Source organism: Orussus abietinus, unplaced genomic scaffold (assembly GCF_000612105.2).
Source record: "Orussus abietinus isolate OABI.00-Male unplaced genomic scaffold, Oabi_2.0 scaffold15, whole genome shotgun sequence".
Lineage (NCBI taxonomy): Eukaryota > Metazoa > Arthropoda > Insecta > Hymenoptera > Orussidae > Orussus > Orussus abietinus.
Window position 1 is genome coordinate 1413651 of NW_019396010.1, and position 20757 is coordinate 1434407.

Sequence of the window (20757 nt, forward strand, 5' to 3'; positions counted from 1 at the left end):
CCGGAAACTACGCGCGAGTCATCTGGCGGTCAACATCGGAACGATCCCACATTCGATCTCTGGAATATACTCAAAATTCGTTCCTTTTTGCTCTGTAATCAGTTCAATTCATGCTGGACTTGTTGGTAAGAGACGTTAAAAGATGTTAAACGATGTTTGTTATCACAGAGATGCTCTGTTCCAGGTTACTATATATTTCAGTGCTGCCAATACAAAGCAGGTCGTCAAGGAAAAACAGCGGAGAAAGGCCTTGAAGCCGTTGGCGCGTAATTTCAAATGACGATTGAAACAATTGACGTTCGAAAAAACAATTGACTATCCGGAATGTTTCCCTCCCCCATAGGATTTTCTAGAATCACTCGTTCACATTCGTTAGACCGGTAGATGAGGAAGTTCGTCTGTAGGGATAGATTTATTGGAGAGAATAACAATGGAGAAGTGTTGGGAAATCCGTAGCGTGGACATTTTCTACAAGTTCCAAGTTTTTTTAATTGCTTTTGTAGCGGTTGGTACCTGTGCGAAATACCGCGAATTCCGGAACACTCAAGGAAGACTCCAATGATCTGTCGCGTGGTTTTATCGCTGTGCTATATAGCGTGCACCTCGTGAAGGTCCTTTGTCGAGCCGGTTCGGGGACCAACGTGAATTGTAACAAAAATCTGGTGAATAATAAGACATAATGGCAGCCACAGTGCAGCCTTTCGATCCGCCGAGCTCTGCAAGCTCCGATGGGTAAGACTTTCGAGCTATAAAGAGATGACGCCTAACCTATTCGAAGATTTCTTTAATATATTTATTCGGAAAAGGACTGGCCACAATTATTGTTGGTTCTATTATAACGTGCTCCATTTTATTCCATTGTTATTTTGATCATGAAGGATTTGTCCAAGAAATTAATTATATTAATACACATTTGCTTGCGTAATTGTCTGATCGTTTGATTATAACTGTAGTTTGATTATTTGAGGTATTAAAAATGAAAGGAACGGTTATGTACTTTATCGAGATCGTACTGTATATCATTTTTATTATGTAATTATACCTTGGTTGTATGATGGAAAGAGAAAATAGGGTATGGTTTTGTCTGACAGCTGTCTAGTGTAATGGTTTGTAAGAGGAAATGCGTAGTTGCTTTATAGATAGTATTTCAAGATTATGTATTTATGGATGTTTGCGTTACAAAGTTACCGATAATGACCATGAGTTAATAACTGGGGTCTTGTGGTGATGTTAATTTGTCATTGAATTTTTGTAGCGACGGAGATACGTGTTTAGAAGATCGAGAAGTATTTTTCATTGATGAACAGGCAGATGACATTAATTCATACCGTCGTGTCGATGGAACACCTACGCCACATTCACCTAGGCCTCCATCTGCTGGTAATTAAGTTTGATAATGGTATAAATTTATGAATTTTTGGTAACTGTTTGTTGTTTTTGTTATAAACACAGGGTCCCAAAAATCTCCTAGATCGCGCAGACAGCGCACCACCAGTATGTCGCAGTCTAGTAAGAAAACCTCGGCTGAATCTATATTACGAAGTAACATGAGAACAATTTATACTGCGGGTAGGCCACCCTGGTATAATTCCGCTGGCCAACAAGTGGAACCATTTGTTATTGGTTTGTAAACACATTTATAAAAGCTTTCATGTATTCCTGTTATTCAGTGTTCTAGCGTACATTTTTTTTAGGAATTTGTGGTGGCAGCGCTTCTGGAAAAACAACTGTTGCCACAAAAATTATAGAATCTCTCGATGTACCTTGGGTAACGCTCCTTAGTATGGATTCCTTTTACAAGGTAATTTTATTATTAATAAGTATGTAATTGCACATTATGTATTACAGCGAATGAGAATAATTATTTATATGCAATTTGATTCCAAAGAAAAAACAAATTTGTTTTAATATTCTAGGTACTTAATGAAAAGCAGCATGAAATGGCAGCTCACAATGAATACAACTTTGATCATCCCGATGCTTTTGATTTTGAGCTGCTTAAAAGTACATTACAACGCTTAAAGGAAGGGAAGAAGGTGGAAGTGCCAATTTATAATTTCGTAACCCACAGTAGGGAAAACCGTACCGTAAATATCTCATTTGATTCCGTTTGCAACATATCAAAGTATTCGCTCTAACAATGGTATTTTTTTTTACAAATGTCTTTATGCAGAAAACCATGTACGGAGCTAATGTCATTATATTCGAGGGTATTTTCACGTTCTATAATTCAGATGTTCTGAAGGTAAGCAAGTATGGATAAAAATTGAAAGGCAGGAGGATAATCGTGAAAATTGATCGGTAACCCACCTGACCGTTAACTTTTTTGGTCAAGATGTGTGACATGAAAGTGTTTGTCGATACCGATGCGGATGTCAGGCTGGCACGACGTCTTCGAAGGGACATATCGCAGAGGGGTAGAGACTTGGAAGGAGTTCTGAAGCAGTATAGCACAATGGTCAAGCCAGCATTCTTCTATTACATAGCTCCTCTCATGGTGCACGCAGACATCATCGTGCCAAGAGGCAGTGAAAATGAGGTTGCAATAGAATTGATAGTGCAGCATGTTCACACCCAACTTCAGCTGGTTAGTTTTAAAGAATCGTATGTAATAACAGTGATTTGCATACTTTACACTTCTTTAATTTTTCAGCGAGGATTTAAATTAAGGGAAAAGCTTGCTCATCTGTACATTGGCCAACCTCGACCCTCATCTTTGTACTTACTTTCCAATACTCCTCAAATTCAGGGATTGCATACGATAATACGAAACAAAAATACACCTAGGGATGAATTTATTTTTTATTCCAATCGTTTAATAAGATTGGTCATCGAATATGTATTATCAATGTTACCTTTCAAGGTTAGAACCTTCGGCACTCCATTAATAGTGTCATTTATGCATATAATAGATTACAGGTGGTATTACGATTTAAAGTATCTTTTCTTTTATTCAGGAAATTACAGTAGAGACGCCGCAAGGAGTATTATACCAAGGCAAACGAAGTGCCACCAATAACATTTGCGGAGTTTCAATTCTTCGTGCTGGCGAGACTATGGAACAAGCTGTGTGCGATGTCTGCAAAGACATTAGCATTGGCAAAATACTTATCCAGACAAATTTACAGACTGGCGAACCAGAGGTACGAAGTCCTTATTTCTAATTACTGTGCATTCCTTTTTAATGCAAGATAATAAACTGATATTCTTTTTTTATGTAGTTGTATTATTTAAGACTGCCAAAGGATATAAAGGACTATAGGGTGATATTGATGGATGCTACGGTTGCAACGGGAGCAGCAGCAATGATGGCCATCAGGGTGCTCCTCGATCATGAAGTTCCCGAAGAAAATATCTTGCTAGTGTCTCTTCTCATGGCGGAATCAGGTGTACATTCGATTGCATACGCGTTCCCAGGGGTTAAGATTGTCACCACTGCGTTAGATCCCGAAATTAACGACAAATTCTACGTATTACCTGGTATTGGAAATTTTGGGGACCGATACTTTGGTACGGAGCCATCGCCTGGTGACAAGTAACCAACCTCTGACATGGGCACGTTATTTAAAGCAGCAAGAGATGCTGCGAAACTTACATCGTACAGAGCGTTACTGTAAATTTATACACGACTGCATAATAACGCGAGCAGACAGCCTTCTAGAGATCGCCGCGTGTTTTGTCTGCATGCCCGTAAACACGCCGTAATCTTTTTATAACGTTTCAGTGATATTGTATGGTACGACTGCAATGCTGCAGTCGTACTCGACGCCTTGTACAGACCATGCAGTGAGATAGTAATATTGTATGGAATTGCCGACCAGTGCAAGTATTCTAACTGTGAAACATAACGCGTATACGTGTACGCGCGATCGGTATATTATTATTTACCAATAAAACATCTGTTGTAGGAAGTCAAGTACGTAGTGTATTCAAAGTGGGGTCGTACCGACGTTAGTTGCATCGAATGCGTTAGGGCGCAATTGCCTGTACCCTCGAGCACTGGCGCGGGACCGTCTCCACGAATCCACATTTGCTCCGAAATTTCCACTGGCAATGCCGCTACCACCACCACCTCCATTAGCTCCATTACTACTAGGTGAACCCAGTAAATAAGTAATGAGCTTGTCAAGAGCTGCCAGGTCCTCGCTTGTACTTCCACCGTCAGGAAGACCGGAAGGTCGAGATACTCCCGTTCCCACGGTGCCGTTAGGCAGGCCCAACTTCGACGCTATCTATTCAGATTACCAGGAGGTATAGGTTTCATATTCCCTGATAATATGTCAATCTTAGATCTTTAATACGTGTCCTACATTCGAGGCTTACCTCGTTTGGACCATGTTGGCCGTAGCTCAAACGTTGCACCCTGCGGTAGGTATCGTCATCGATGGCTTCTCTTACAGCCTCGTTTAGAGTTTGCTCCAACGCACGTTGCTTCGTTTTGCTCAGTCCTTCGTAATAGCTATAGAAGGTATTTCGCAATTACTATTTCTAGCTCTGGCGCGAGGGTACCCTGAAGACTAGCTTCCGAGACGAAGTCGCAATTGCTACGAGTAGGAGGCTCCTTTCGAGAATGTACTTTATAGGGAGTTAAGGATGGAGAAGTAGTAGCGGAAGGCTTCGTCCTCTTTTTTTCTTTGGAAGTTTGCGAGAAGATTACGTACCTGGAGTTTATGGAACTATTTCGGGTACTGTTCTTATCCCGGACCACGCGGATATCGTGCTCCCAGAAACGCCGCAACTCCGGAGTTGATGTGTATGGAGCCGCGACTTCCTTGATCTTAAGTTTGGAGATGTCGTTAATTAGCTTGTGTTGGGCTATTTAGTGGCTTCTGGAATGAGAACTCTCACCTTCAGGACGATTATTGCCGTGATGAAGATGCACATCACGTTGATGAACGTTAAGCACGCGCTTATGATGCCGTTGCAGAAGAACTCCACCGGCAGGTAGTCGGTGTAGACGTACACGTAGGAGCTGTTCAAGTCTGTGTAAGATTCTCCCTTGATATGCGGCATCTTGATTGGCCTGTAGATCAGCCATATGCACCCCAGAGCCCAGAATAAGCCCTGCGAATCCGTTGTACGGATGGACTTCCTTTTGTAGGAAGGCAGCGCCCGAACGGTGCGCTTTGGTACTATCTAGATTGTTTAAGACTCACGCAATTTACAACAGGCGGTAACAGGGATGCTGAAATGGCCACGCCGATCAGAGGACCGTTGCTTCCTTGGAGGAGGGCTACGGCAACTCCTGTCCCGGATGGTAGAGCCCACAACACTCCCATCCATAGCGATCGGTAGTTACCTCTGAATTTAAAAGATCAATTCTTTCGTCGGGACCGAATGTGAGGATCCTTCTGTTACATCTCGACGGATGAAATCTTCCACCGACCTTCCTTTCATCTCATCCGTTGGCCAGTCATTGTAACCCCAGGGCATTTCTGTAGTCCCCAGGATAAGTCCGAAGATGAACCCGAAGACAATCGAGAGGAATATCCCCAACATCAAACTCTTAAATCCGACTAACTGCAAGTCCCGATCTGCTATGATGGTTCCGAATGTGAGCGACATTACGGGCCCCTGGAAATTACGTTCCAGGTGATGAGGAACCTTGTTTCATGAGTTCAGCTTTTATACTTTTAGACACTTGGTTTAATGCTATCTTACCATTAAAGGGGACACCAACATTGCTGCTACGACGTTTGTCGCGCTATTTTCTACCAGACCAAGGGCTGCGAGGCAACTAGAAGGCGAAGGTCTCAAAACTTGTACATGGATTATTCAGGACATTTTAACATTGTCTACTTACTCGGCCGTCAGGACTAACAGGACGTAGTCGAATGTTAAGTCGCCGCCACTTCTGACACCGTCGACTACTTGTTTTACCGTCAATTTGGAACGAATGGACCCGATAAAGGACGCCCAAGCATTTCTTCTTGCTTCCGCCTCAGTTTTTCTGGAACCATGCAATATCTTTCCATGGCTGGACTAATTATTTATCTCTTCCTACTTATAAATTATCCACATTGCCTTTAGCGGTACCGATGGGTTAATATTGCGAATGACGGAAAGGTTTAGGCAAATTGTTGATAATGACTTCCGAGAGTTAATATTAAAACTAAGCGAAAGTTGCTTTATATATATATTATATATATCTATGTTTATATCGGATTAAATCTATATTTATGCACTTGCCTTCGTTCCAGGTCATCCTTAATTGCCTTTGCACCTCCGACCCCGCTGTACGTGCATTGCGTAGGTATTACGCTGTAATGATCAGATGGTATTAACTTTTAATCAGCATCGCTGGTAATTACTTTACACGCACCTTACTATTGAATTCATTTTAACGCCGATACCCATTTCTGTTAAACAGTGGAGACAATTTTCACAAGGGTCGCCTGCTGGAACAGGAAAGATCACCTGGAAAGGCAACTCCACTGATTACGATTACCCTGGTTTACGGTAATTTTATCTCCTGGATATCAATTGTTAATGGTTTAGTGACTCGCCTCATAGTACATGTCTTCTTTATCCTTACACCATACCACGTGCTGTACTCTAAGTTTCTTTAGTAACTCTTCAAGAACCTGTACAAAGATCCGACAAAAGTGTTAAACAATTCCCTCCCGTCCACAGTATATATACAATTTTGTTTGTTAACTTACTCTCCGCGTACGTGTCCTTTTGCTAATATAAATGAATGTAAATCTTACAGTTTCCATCGACACAAAGGCAGGACTCTTGGATTGCGCATCTTGGACTCGCCTCAGTCTAGGAGGCTCGATTACGTCCTCGTCGTCGAGTTCTCCATCCAGGGTGACGAGACGATTGCGGTTCCTGACATCCTTGAGACGCAGGTCGACGTTTGGCACACTCTTCGGGAAAGGATCCACCTTTCCAGGTCTTTTAATTCTCGGCACGGGCACGCCGAAGACGAGCTCGTGCTCGTAACTAGTAGTCGGTATGCAAACGAGGAAGACCACTCCTCCGGGCATCTTGGCCTTGTCGGCTCCTCTATTCTATCTAGAACCTCCTCCTCGAGATGTACGATCGTCTCTGGCCTTCTTTTAGAGATTTGAGTCCTCAAAGTAATTGCATTAACGCCTTGGTAATTACCTTCCAGGCCTGAGTGTTAACGAGAAAGACCAACGATGGAGGGAAAGGCGTGGAGGAGATTGCGGACCTTCAGGTAACATTGGAGTACACGTGTTTCTTTTCTTTTTTTTTTTTTAAGAAATAAATATTTATTTAATAAATCAACAGTTGTAGAATTCGACCTGGTCCTAGGCTAGTCTAAAAGTATAGAGAGGCTCAACGTTCGTCCCGCAGCGGTGAAACTACACGGCCTAACCGACCTACCCCAAGGAGACGAGCAGCTACGCCTCGGTTCAACCCCATCGAGTTTACGAGCGGGCAATTAAACGAAACGAAGAAGCGACGATCCCGGTAGTTATCTCAGGTTGGTCTGCCATGCCTCGTTAAAGAGGGCCGCTATCCCTACGCTCCATGCGGCACCTGCATCGCTGGAATATTGCTGGTTAATTCAGCAATCTTACATGACGTTGCAGCCGCTCGGACGTGAGTAACAGCAAACGGGGTACTGTAGAATCATCTCCCGCGCGTTGTACTCTTAGTACTGTACTTGAGCTACTGGAGGAGCAAGAACTACTTAAGCCGATTGACGGGTCGCCGGCGAGGAAACGTAGCTAGTACTTTAGATAAGAAAGTTATTAAAGATTGTGGCTTGAACTTGGCTAACTTCTAGGCAGAGAGCTGACGGACCAAGGACTTCTAATTTTTGAGGCGCAACGTAGAGCCGGAGGGAATTCATCCGAGGACGTAATCAAGATCCTGGTTGTTGGAAATGGTTCCTGGGAAAATTTAAAAGTTCGGGGGATCTCGTCACGAAGAGATCGAGGCGTCTACTGGGCAGCATCCAGGAACCCGAGGTTGGGTACAGGTTGAACCGCGTTCGGTACGCTTTACTTTTAGTAGACGTTCATCGGATCTCTATCTAAGGGTGGATGAATGGAGTCTATCCCGGGTACTAAAACAATCGTTAAGTAGTTCTTACGCCGGAGGCTCGATTACATTTTCACGAGAGCGACCCCGATCCCTGCGAGTAACCGCAATCTACTCGGAGTGGTCGATGGGGTCGCTCCACCTCTCGTTCACTCGTCCACGCGCAGTCATTCCACGTCCGTATCTCTCTGTCCATTTTTCTCTATTTTCTGTCTTACAGCGTCTCTCTCTCTCTCACGCACACTCAGGACCCCGACCTAGGAGCCGGGGCAGAATCGGTGAAAAAATAGCTTCTGTCGGTCGACGGAGGAGCAGCAGGGCCGGCGAGGGAGGACCTAGTCGCAGGAATCCGTCTCCTCGATCAACCTTCGTCAGTCCTCTTCGTAGTCTTCCGAGGACTCCGAGGAGGAGGTGATCAGCGCGGCCGACAAGCTGGGCTGCTTGCCGGCGCAGGGGAAGGACGTCGCTAATCGCAGCCTCTGGGGGTTCCAGCACTCCGGGAGGGAGTGCGAACCATTGGTGGCTCTCTCCTTTGGCATCCTCTCCGTGGATCCCAACTCCATCATGGATCCTCTCCTCGTCGTCCGGCTCTGGGCACCTGTTCGGACGACCCAGGCCCATGATGTATCCTGAGCGTGGCCGCTCGGCCGTGCATCCCTCGGGGAACGACTCCCGCTCCTGGGAAAAAGTCCAACTTACCCACGCTCGTCGACGGCGTGTACGAGGAACTTTTTTCGAGCTTCGCCGTGGCACTATCGTCGCTCTCTTCGGCCTCCTGCGACTCGATCGTCGCCGGGGGCGAGCTCATGCTGTCCCTACGGAAGAGCCCGATCACCGACTGTATCTTTGGCTGCTCGATCCCACCTGTAGAGGAATTGTTCCAGGTAATGTATGCAGTAAGAGTGCCGAGGAAGTCTAACTATTACTGGGATTTCAGGTCGACCCGGGGAGGAATCTATGCAGCTAGGAAAGAACGGATGGATGGAAAGGTACTGGCTTTGGTTCCAAGTTCTGAGGAAGAGAACCCAGGCGTGGTACATGGAAGCTGGGGAATGTGGACGGGACTTGCTGGACCACTACCTGGACTATTGTACGCGCCCGATAGGTTACTTGCACGTCTCCTGTGATGCTCGCTCGTACTTTGAGAGGGTTCGATCTGTCCGAGGCCTAGTACATACCCAGGAAGGTCGCGGAGGGCGAGCTGTAGGCAAGGTACTCCTTGTTCGAGCACCAGGCCGGGAACTCATTCTGCTTAATAGGTCGACCTGTTTCGCTATCGTCCTCTCTCTTCCAGGGCAGCATCGTCTCCGACGCCGTTGGAGTTGTTACCCGGAAGCATTCGCCTGCGAACAACCGCCAGGAAGGTCGTACTCTTCCGGTGGAGGGCGCACGTTTCGCGACATCGTGGCCAGAATGCGACTCCACGCAGCATAGGAACAGTGACGACGTCATACGGATACTCTTCCGCTAGCATTTAAACTCCGACCCGTAAATTATTTTAACTTCAACAATAGAGACCTTAAGATCATATAAAAATCGGATCCGAGGAATTCTGTTCATGAAACCTCCAAACTGGATGTACCGAGTCATATGAAACTTCTTCCACGTGAATGCGAAGACCCTAAAAAAGGTCCCCACGCAATCAATTTCTAAATATTTATTTATTAATGTAAAGTAATATAATTTAAATGAATCGATACGTGCCTTTTAGAAAAAAGTTTCATGATCGATCGACCCCTCGGAGGGCACTTTTATACCGCCGTAATTTCAAGAGATTTTTTTCCTTTTAGGGAATTCCACCCTTTTTAGCAAACTGCTAGGAAAGGTGTAGTCTTGGAAAATCTGTATGGGAATACTTGGATGATCGTTAAATCATCTATGCTGCGAGGAGAACAGTATGCTTTGCGATATGATATGTGGATACGTGAACATGCGGGGAGTGATATGTTACTTCGTAAAGCCACTCCCTCGCGCACTGCTCGAGTTCCTCGGATATCCGAAGTCGGTGCACCCGGTGAACCGAGACGCCGCAATTCACCTGGTGCAGCCTCGCTGCACGAGATGAAAGGAGATAGAGACCTAGAAGAAAGAACCTGCGTTCGTTGGCCTCCTCAAAGTGTTTCCGCCGTCCCGTTTCTCGGGCGCACCGACGCGGCCGTTTAGTACCTGTACCTGCCGTTAGAGGTAGCGAGGGAACCAATGCGTTTAGTACAGACCTCGATAAGGCTTATCAGAATGTAATTCTACCTTCCGACTCGCGATGTCCTGGTGAGAGGATCCCACCGTTCCCGGATCGGCGTGTGTCCTCCAGGGCGTTCTCCAGATCTGAAAGGCAGTCTGGTCGTTAGAACTCGGTTTTCCATGATTGTAACGTCGGATGGTCACGGACGATAAACCTAGGTCAGGGACGAGGTACGGTACTCGCTTTCTTTGTCCTTTTGGACAATGGTCACCTTACCGGAAGCACGGGCCGTGAAGGTAATCGCTGATTCCCAGTCGTCCTTCGTGGAAGGCTTGGTGTCGGCTGCTTCCCCGCTTTCGTTCTCGTAGAGGACCCCGTTGATGTAGTCTGAAAGTGGGCCCGGTTACTCCACATTGCATCTGGCAATAATTAACTATCGGTTGCAGATCAGATCTCATTAATGCCGACCTTGCGAGAAGAGCTTCGTCGAGCCGTTTTGCTGGAACTCCGGGAAACTTACGTGGTTTTGCTTGCCGTCCTGGAAAATATTCAACGTTTCAATTTTTAGACCGAGATATCCCCAAGGTACTCCTTACCCTTTGGATCTTAAAGCGTTTTAATTATTCTATAAGCTATAAGTGATTTATCGTTTTATAATAGGTCCTACTAGAATCTTTGGATTTCTTTAGCGAGGATGAATCGATCAGCTGTTACTCGAGGAATCCTTAGAGGAAGAATATGGGACCATGAAATTTAGGTATGAGAATCTCTTCATTTTGTTACCTTGATAAAATGCCTTCAAATGTTTAATTTGCTTAATTGTGTGTAGAGGCTGCATCCTGACTGATACCAGGACCAACGGAAGTGGGACTCGGGTTTTTTAGGTGGAGCTCGAGCTTTCCCACAAATGGAGGGCTTTACCTTGTTGAGCTTCTTGCTGCGCTTATGTCGATGCTTGTGCTCGCCCATCATGCGTCTGATATTCATGTGCATCTTGTAATTAACTTGAGTTGAGAGGTCACGGTCGTTGACCGCGTGCCGACTGTAGCTGAGACGACGGTGCTGAAACGTGGAGGAGGATTGAAAGGGTGCGTGTTGGCTCCAGATATTTCACCGCTCGTTGAGTTCGCACCTCGAAGATGGGCCTCGCCATGGGGTCCGAGAAGATGACGGGGTAAGTTGAGGGTAACGAACCCGGGGTATGTACTTACGCGTTTGTACGGTTTGCAGAGCTCTTCGGCCAGGAGGTGATGGATCTTGGCGTCCGTCAGGTCCTTCTTCGAAGGGTTGTACTCCAGTTCCTGCAGGTCTATGTTCCACCCGGTTTCTAATTGACTGCAACTCGGACTGCAAAGAGACGCGCGGATCAGAATGGACCAGAAGAGGACCAGGAAGGGGTACGAGGTGGAGGACTTGACCGAAGCTGGAAGCTTCCTCGTGTACTCGATATGACCGACCTGCTGTTGAAGTGACCGGTATTACTGTAATTGCGGAAGATCGCGGACATGCTCTCCGTCCCGCTGATGTTGCCGATGGTGGAGGCGTTCCTGCGGATGTAGTCGAGGGCGTCCTTCATCGCGAGTTTCGAGTAAGTCTCCAGGATCTTCGGCTCGGCACCTCGGTGATCCCTCACCAGGTACGGCCGAATGAACTTGTTATCGAACCTCTTGAACCTTGAAAAAGGTAATACCGATAACAAGATTTCCTAAAACTGCGTCTAGGTACATTAGTACCCTCGACTCGAGGCCATAGCGTTAGGTCCTACATCTGACTCCCTATAATCCGTTGTTAATTGTTATGTATTAATTTTTGTAGATCATTTGGTTTTGGAAAATTCCTACTCACTTGTCCCTGACATGGTAATTTCCGTGCTTCCCTAAAACGTCCTCCAGGCCGGCCATGATGTGGTCCATTATCTGGAGAATTTAGTGGACATTGAAAAGGTGATTAAGTTAATTAAGGTGATTCAGGGATTGATATGTACCCTTTCGTGGATTCTCTCGTTCATCGTTGGTTTTCGCTTCTCCGCTCTTTTCACGTTCAGGATCTTTACCAGAGGCTTGATGGTGATTCCCTATAAAACGTTATATCGGAATTACTTCCAAGGGAAAATGTTAATACAATTAACGTTCCTTTTCGTTGCAGGAACTCCGCTTACCTGGATAAAGACGGTAAAGTAAATTACAGCTATGGTGGTGGTGACGAACATCGGTTGCAAGTGAACATGGGCCGGGTCGATCAACAGGACCAACGCAAACGCAACTGCTCCTCGCAGACCTCCGTAAGACATGACGAACTTTTCCACCTTGTCCAATTTGTGCAACCGGAATTGATTGGCAAGAGCCGACAACACGATCACCCCTGAGATGAAGAAGACGAGGGAGTAATTTAAAATAATTAACTCCTGCCAGAGGAAGTTCTATTTCTTTTTACCCTAGACCACTCACCAGCGATTCTGTACACGGAACAGAAGACTATGGTCATCAGGACGAACCAAGTATTCCAATCGTGCCGATTGTTGACCGTGGCCACGCCAAGGAACATGAAGATGATGGTCTCGGAGCTGCTCGAGAGCATCTTCATGGTGTACTTGACAGTAGTGTGCGACTTGTGCGATATATTAGCCTCGACGTAGTTTTTCATGGTAATGCCGCAAAAGGTGATTCTGAAATCGATAATCCGTCATTATCAAGGCTGCCAGAGGAATCCTCACAAGTAAGGATCCAATCTGGGCATGTAAAACCAGGGATCGTAAGCTGCTACTTCCGCGGTGAAGTCTTTTCCTATTAATAAAAAATGAATCCTTACAGGGACGATTGAATGACATTTCACGTCGTTTGGACAAGGACAATCTCGCTTGATTTTCTCTCGGATTGATAGGAAAGCTTGACTGTAGGTATTGTTAGTACTGTCTAAGTACCATCGTTCGTTCGATGGCATTTTTTTTTATTTTAATAATTTTCATTTCTATTTTTTAGGACACTCACGCGAGGATGCCCGACATGTGGAAGATCTCGGCATTGAGGTAGGCCAGGTACGCCATAACGAAGATGAAGATGGGCTCGATCACGCGAACCTGGTGCGTGAATCTTGTCACGAACCCGGTCGCGAATCCCCAGATCACTCCTATGATCGTACCGCCAATCGCGACAACGATAAAGGACGCGAAGCCGGAAAGTATATCCGTATATTCGATCCTCGAGGGACCCATTTCGCTGTACGTCTCGAACATATGATACAGGACCTGAAAAAGCACAAGACCTTGACATGAGCGATATCCATACCACGCAAGGACGTTCCCCACGTGTGCCTCTTCCTACCGTTTAAATAAAAACCCGATAGATCTAAGTGCTCCGTCCAGCCCATACTTTTTTTTTCTTCCCTTAAAGAGGAATACAGAATTTGCAAAGGACTAATAGGACTATATAATTGCAATAATTGAACCGTGGACGCTACATGTCTTGCAATGTACGCATCGACAGAAATTATTTCACGGATGCTAAAAAATGTTTAACGTATAAGGAGTTGGTTATTACTTGTTAAGGAATTATTCCAAGGATTTTGTAGTATCACAGAAAGGAAGAGAAATTGTTTAACAGGGTACCGTAGACGGCAGTGATATTGAATGAAAAGTCAAACACGCGAGATTGATCGATCCCGAGGAACGGGCCGAAGGCACGGCATTTTATATAAGAAACGATCAATTGTCCATGCATATATACATGAGCTGAATACAGTAACCTATACCCAAGGATATACTGTATAGTTGGTATCGGTAGAAGGAACAGTCCTCAGGGAAGATCCATAACTCCCATGAGCTGGTCATTTCTACGTGTCCCTTCATCTTCTAATCCCTATCATTTCCTCGAGCACGTATAATGATCCCATTCATCAATCGCGATGGATAAAACCAGGAACCAGAAAGTATCGCTCATACCCGGAAGAATCATGGTCACGGGGACTTGTCCCTACTTTTCCCCCAGGGTGGAAATTGTAGAAACTCCTCCTAGACCCTGGCATTGATATCTCTTATCTCGTTGTAGGAAGACGATTATATCCAGCTATAATTGCTTTTTACCACTGGGTATCTAAATTCATACATGGAACGGATCGAGAGAGGATACTCACGACGGTGACGGCGTCGTTGAGCAAGCTTTCCCCGAAAACGACGATGTACAGGATCTCGTTAACGTGGATCTCCTCGAAGACCGCGAGAACAGCTACGGGGTCGACCGCGCTGATCAAGGCCGAGAAAAGGAACATGTCGAGCAGCGGAGTCTCGCAGCCGAAGAGTCCGCTTTTCCCCAGGAGCCAGAGAGAGGCACCTGCGAGGAAACATAAAAGACTGATGTACAATCCTCTCGCTCCTCCACCTGGGTTATCGACCCTCGCTGTCCCTCATCCCCACGAGGAAGCGACCCATCCGCGACCGACGTACACGCGATCTCACGAGCGGCCGATCCCTTTTCTATATTTGAGATGACTAGGGCGGATTCTCGACGCACTACGTGTCCGTCTCGAAAATATCCTCGACGACGAAGCTGAAGTGTCTGTCCAGGAAAGCGAAAAACAAGGCATGGCGTCTGAAAATACATGGATGTATATGGAATTCCCTGCCCCGGGTCGGGTCTTCCATGTTATTCGAATCTCTGCCGAGAGTCTCCTCCAGACTGGTATTTTCAGAATGTCTACTTGAATTTGATACTAATGCTTTGATTATGATACAACGCCGATGCAGGTTAATTAAACGCACAGGTGCGTGTTCTCGGTGCCAACGCACGGTCTAGTTATTCCAATGGGATTAATGTCGCCAAACAAAAGGTGTCGTAAAGTAAACCGGATGGTTATGACGTTCGATTGGGATTTTAATTCCTCCTGTACTGAGATGTTCATGGCCTCTGTTTAATGCTTGACTATAAATCTCACCCGTGGTAATGTATGCGACGTGTCGACCCGAGGTAATGCAGTTCCTATCAGGAAGTGTACTCGAAGACCTTCAGCTACGTCTTATGTATGTTACATGTATTAATTTTCATTTTTTGTTTAATTTTTAGGGTGCCGGTGTCTGGCTGAGGTCGGGGACTATCTGTGGGAAAGAAGAAATCCCGGTAGCAGGGATTACCGACCTATCGACAGGGTGTTGAAGATCGTCCCGAGGACGGCGAAGAGCAGGATGGTTCCAAGGTGGTCGAAGAATAGTCGGTTTGGCATGAAGTAACCCGCGTCGAGGATGATGGGCGGGAGCATGTAGAGGAAGAAGGTGTCCGGCGTCAGGGGCGAGACGTGGACACTGCTTGCTTGGAAGAGCAGCAACCCGATGACCACCCCGACGACGATCAGCAGGCACGACTCCGGGAAGATCCTGCTCAGCTTTGGCGCCATGTGGAAACCTGGAAACATTGTTTTATGAAGGCCGAGCACGTGGTTGCAGTGCTGGACGCCATAGAGGCAACTATCCTATCCTTAAGGTGAAGGTCCACAATTGAGATCGACCTGGGGTTCAGGACGAGGTAACGAGCGCTCCTGATACGTCGTCTCGTGGAATGTAATCCAATACTCGTATCCAAAACTGTCCCATGTCATGAGAGCAATTTCTAAAAAATTTTAAACTTCTCTCATGGGAGACATTGAATTGTTTTTTTTTAATCCGGCTGGTTGAACCGTATGAATGATTCGCACGAATCAAGGGTCTTAGATATCAAACGGCATATCCAATGACGGTTTTCATTGTCCTATCCGCGTGATGACTTAATATCGTTAACGAGCAATCGCGATAACCCTTATCGACTTCATACTACGCGCTGTGAGTCCAACGCCATATGAGTACACATGCTGATAATAAACGGAGCCTCGCGATATCCGGTATGCGTGCGTCGTACATGAGGACCTAGCCAAACCGCGTTACGCATTTGTGGAAGAAAGCGTAGCAAGCTTTGTCAATATCTCAAGTCAAGTAACACCGTACTAGAGGGAGAGTAAACAATTTCAGAACACGTGGCGCGCTGGCGTGGACCTTGAGACGTTGAAAATAGGCCGACATTTCGCGCAGCACGAGGAATTCGAGAAATGATCCTAACACATTCTCCCCATCCCCAGGTCGACCATCAGCGTCGTCACCGGGGAGGCACGCACCACCCCAAAATCTGCAAGAGTCCCATCACCCAAACCCCACGAGCACTCTGCAAGGATACTCCGAAACCCCCCAGACCGTCATGGTTCCCCCCAGACGCTGATCAATCCCCAGGAGAAGGCCCCCGGAACGTATCACCAGCTCGCAAGAGAAACAACGACAAGAACAACAACGCCAGACTCGAAATGAAAGGACCCCACGAGACCGACCGATCTTGGCGAGGCTGGCGAAGAAGATCCAGATGCCGATGACGAAGGGCGTCTCGACGCGGTGGAACTCGACGCTGAGGATCTCGTACTCCCGGTCGGGCTTGACGGTGGCGTCGACGGGGGTCACGGTGGAGGCGTCCAGCTGCTGGGGGGAGGCGTCGTCGGGCAGGGGTCGCAGGATGGGACCCATGGGGCCGAAGCGCGTGCCGGCGTAGGGTCCGTGCAGGTCTTGGGGTAGGTCCGGGTCGCTGTCCAGACCGCTGGGGCCGGGGGCGTCGGGGAGCGGGGCCTGGCGGGCGCCTGCGGGGGTCGATCCCAGGGCGAGGCCCAGGCTGGGGCCCAGGCGGAGGGTCGCGCTCAAGGCCAGCAACACCCACGACAGGCGCGCCGACGTCCGGGCCATGGGGGGCGCCATTGCTGAGGGCGGCTCAGGTGGTCGCCGCTGATGGGCGCAAGCTGATCTCGGCGAGGACCGCCGTCGCGGCGCGTCGCGATGCCTCCTGGTCGGGCTTCCTTTTCATGGCCCGATACCTCGACGCGGTCTCGGTGGGATCGTCCGGTCGATCGACTGCATGCGGCGCGGCGCCTTTACGAGCGGCGGGTTGTTCCGTCCCCACTGATGCTAACCCCGTTCCAGCCAGCTGATCTTTGCCCGAGCGACCGACGCGCAGGCGTCGCGACGCACCGATATTCCCGGCGACGACGCCATGCCGCCAACAGCGCCACCCGGGCGCGCCACGAGGCTGGAGAGTGGAGGAGGGACGAGGTGGACTCGACGACGAGGGCTCCGTGCACCAGGGGATGACCCTCCCGGTCACGCTGGAGATGCCCTTTCGATGGCCCTGCACCCTACGAACATTTATTAACCGCCCTCGCACTTGGCGAATACTCAAATTAGCGATTAGATTATGCGCGAGACTTTGGCTTTCCTTTCTTGCGAATGTGTCTCCTGGCTTTTGTCAATTCGGGGAGGGGTTTGTTAAGGTTTAAAGAATTTCATGATTAATTATGCAGCTCTAGGGACCGATGAGCGCTTCCCGACACACTGAGTAGGGTTTATTAAAAGTGTTTATTTTATTAAATAGTTGTAAATATCACATGAGCTTATAGGCGCTGGTTTCTGAAAGGGATGCGATGTATTTTTTCTGCAAATGTGCAATGTTATTTTTTCTTACTGCAATCGTATGTCGTATCGCTTTTAGGGAATCATGTCTAATGTCTCGGCGCACCTTTTGTCGGCCATTTTGTTTATCCGTGGAATTATTAGTTCCGAGCTTGGGAACTATCCGATATGGAGCGGAGTCTGTTTAGCAATATTTAGGAGCGTTTGGGAATTTTTTCATGAATTTTTCTACACTCCTCGAGAATCGGCGGTTTTAAGAGACTCGCCCCCCATTCCCCACAATGGGGGGCGAGTTTTATAAGCGCCGCAACTTAATGATGCACCTGTCGCATAACTCGGAGACCGAAAAGGGAACGGAAAAAGTGAAGAAAAGGGGGAACCGGTGTTCGGCTCGAAATAACGAAGATAAATATGCGAGAGAGGAACTGCGGAAGATCTCGAGACTTCTTGCAGCTTCTTTTGCCACGGCTCTCGTTAATGTCTTGGGAGCTGGGGTGCGCGATGAGAATAGTGCGGTCTGCTTCGCCATGGGAAACGAATCAAAGACGGGAAATTATTAATGTGGAGAATTGTCGATGTGCCGACTTTCCCGTGGGATCTGTTTCCTAAGCGATCCTGCCCGGAAGGGTGGGTGCGGTCTTTTCGTTTTTCTCCTAAATGTACTCGAAACGAAATTCTACTGACATTATATATTGATAATCATTTCACTGATATCAATTTGTCTCGAATCTCGTCCAGGTTCTAAGAGTCTCATTAATTCCGAATTAATTAAAAATGCGGATATTTGATCGGGAACAATAATCGGTGACTACTTTGCACTGCCGACGTTGACGGTCCGGCTATTTTTTATCACCTTAATTTCACTGATATCAATTTGTCTCCAATCTCGTCCAGGTTCTAAGAGTCTCATTAATTCCGAATTAATTAAAAATGCGGATATTTGATCGGGAACAATAATCGGAAACTATTTTCCACTGCCGACGTTGACGGTCCAGCTATTTTTATCTAGCTTCCGGAAACGATCAGTTCAAACTGGTATTATTCCGGTATTTTCCCGTTTAGTTTTCCAAATGCGAAGTTCAGGCCGGTGGAACCGGGTCGTCGGGAATTTGAGAAGGCGAAATAACGCCTCGGTAAATTCAGAAAGCCGGCCATGGACGGAGGGAACGCGAAAGGGCAGAATTCTGGAAAATTTGCCGGATTGGCGCAACAACGTTTGCATAATTAAGGAGCTGCATCCGTGATAAGATATCTTCCTGGGGATATGTCCGTCGTTCATACCCCGCATTTACCATTCAAACATAATTTTGACCTTCCAAATGAGACCGCTTAAATCCAAAATTAACCCCGACGAACGGGCCAAAACTTCCGCACTCATTTATATTTAACCCGAGCGCGTTGCTCGGAGACTGACAGACGGCAATATTGTTGCAAAACGCATCGCAAACTCGTCAACCCTCGTATGAATAAATCATCCCCCTGGCTTGTTGCTCGAAAAATATTTCCCGGTAAACCGAGCCATTTCATAACGCATCCATTCGAGCCACTTCAATTAATTCCGCGCGGCCCCGATGAGGCGTTTTTTAATTGGGTCTTATCACGTTCGAGACACGTAATGAGCGATATCGAATCCAATGATCGGTCAATTGGAAAACAATATACACCATTACGACCGAGAAATGAAAATGAAACCCTTAATTTTTCCTGATTTTTCATATTTTGCTTCCGGGGTTCTTATCAACGCGTCCTCTTCCTTCGAGACTACTATCATGTCTTATCACCTTCAATAAACTAGTATTACCTCCATCTTGGTTTCACAGAGATACGTCTTATACGTTTTTTTATCGAAAAACGTAGAAATTGATCGCGGGGTTCGCAAAGCTCGGGATATTGTCACCAGGGGATGAAATCCATTGTTATGTTCATCTTATATCTTTCGTCCGTTTTCTTTTGTCCCTTTTATGGAACAGGATTATATACGTGTATCGAAGAGTTATCCTGCGGTTGGATTTAAGCTTAGCGAACGAACTAAGCTCTTTCCTGACAATTTCTTCGACTTTAAAGTCCTCGCTGAGGGTACATTAATTTTCTTGAAAGTACTTCCACCGAGTGCCATCCCGCGTTTCAATTCATTATTTAACGTTTCATGGGAAATGGGTGCTAATTAAACCGCTTGGCTACGATTTTTCGGTATCTTTTTGACGAAGTAATTATATCGCCGTTTAATTTGTATGTCGATAGGGATGTGGGATTTTTTTTTTTTATAGAAATTACTTAACGCGAGGGGTTGGCAATTTTTATTAAATTCGTTTGGTCCTGCTTCGAGGGTAATCGTTGTTTTCGGGGAAAGAACGTTTTCAAAATCGTTTTTGCAGCTTGATTGGAATTCTGTACTGGAACGCAAACACTCGTCCTGGGTTTTTAATTCCGCGGGGCAATTACCGATTTGATGACAAAACACGATCCTGGTGGGATCCCATTCAATTCCCTAGGGACTTTTATTACAATCGCGATTGTTAATTTTCTTCATAATACGCGTATTAATCGAAATAAGATAATAACTTTAATTCCCATTACTGACGATGCGCGGAATTACAAAAGATACGTACAAATTTCACTGCGATTGTCGTTAATAATTTCTCTTTTTTCCGTTTCGGAAATAATTTCACTTTCCCTTGGTATCTCGATCTGATCGAGTGGAGGGGTGAATATTAATATTTCCTCGTGATTTCCATCGATAGTCGTGTATCTGGTAATTCAATCATTGTTTTAAGACCACGTGGGTTACCGAATTAATTCCCCTTTTAATTTCAGCTCTCGGTGCTCAACTTTTCTGATATCAGCTACGGAAATAACGCCGACATTGCCCTTGAGGTAAAATCGCACGAAACGATCGCACCTACATTTCTCTGGGAGGTAAAAATCGATCGGCGAACAATGCTGACCAAGTACTTGTGCGGCCCTCAGAAATAAAAGTACCTACACAAGTGACGCCGTCAAGAGGAGAAAATTAATTAAGTATCGGACATATTTATTCCCGCTCATCACTTCGGATTATCGGATCAGAATTTCAAAAAGATCCCTTAAGCCCAGG

General features: G+C 46.4%; 3 protein-coding genes across 4 annotated transcripts; 1 reads left to right on the forward strand and 2 right to left on the reverse strand.

Moving 5' to 3' along the window:
- Positions 1 to 25: 25 nt before the first annotated feature.
- On the forward strand, positions 26 to 3911 carry LOC105696414 (uridine-cytidine kinase-like 1). Its single transcript, XM_012418845.2, has 11 exons — positions 26 to 125; positions 185 to 732; positions 1256 to 1380; positions 1453 to 1623; positions 1695 to 1801; positions 1917 to 2087; positions 2174 to 2245; positions 2336 to 2587; positions 2654 to 2863; positions 2958 to 3143; positions 3222 to 3911. Exons 2-11 carry the CDS (start codon positions 680 to 682, stop codon positions 3537 to 3539), a joined length of 1665 nt encoding a protein of 554 aa, XP_012274268.1. The 5' UTR covers positions 26 to 125; positions 185 to 679; the 3' UTR covers positions 3540 to 3911.
- Positions 3903 to 7033, reverse strand: LOC105696413. The gene is made up of 12 exons (XM_012418843.1): positions 6711 to 7033; positions 6507 to 6584; positions 6323 to 6417; positions 6190 to 6261; positions 5804 to 5950; positions 5662 to 5737; positions 5387 to 5574; positions 5157 to 5301; positions 4849 to 5064; positions 4662 to 4777; positions 4324 to 4459; positions 3903 to 4232 (listed from the first exon to the last, which is right to left on the reverse strand). Exons 1-12 carry the CDS (start codon positions 6990 to 6992, stop codon positions 3930 to 3932), a joined length of 1854 nt encoding a protein of 617 aa, XP_012274266.1. The 5' UTR covers positions 6993 to 7033; the 3' UTR covers positions 3903 to 3929.
- A 194-nt stretch (positions 7034 to 7227) lies between these two features.
- LOC105696412 (probable Na(+)/H(+) antiporter nhx-9) lies at positions 7228 to 17193 on the reverse strand. 2 transcript variants are annotated; one of them, XM_012418841.2, is made up of 17 exons: positions 16541 to 17192; positions 15328 to 15591; positions 14330 to 14526; positions 13189 to 13445; positions 12649 to 12866; positions 12360 to 12562; positions 12186 to 12275; positions 12047 to 12117; positions 11659 to 11874; positions 11413 to 11548; positions 11123 to 11263; positions 10670 to 10739; positions 10478 to 10588; positions 10267 to 10344; positions 9198 to 9362; positions 8719 to 8883; positions 7228 to 8617 (listed from the first exon to the last, which is right to left on the reverse strand). In XM_012418841.2, exons 1-17 carry the CDS (start codon positions 16953 to 16955, stop codon positions 8391 to 8393), a joined length of 3024 nt encoding a protein of 1007 aa, XP_012274264.1. In that variant the 5' UTR covers positions 16956 to 17192; the 3' UTR covers positions 7228 to 8390. The 2 variants fall into 2 exon arrangements, with proteins under 2 accessions (XP_012274264.1, XP_012274265.1); XM_012418842.2 differs by lacking the exon at positions 9198 to 9362 and having other exon boundaries at positions 16541 to 17193.
- Between the last annotated feature and the right edge of the window lie 3564 nt (positions 17194 to 20757).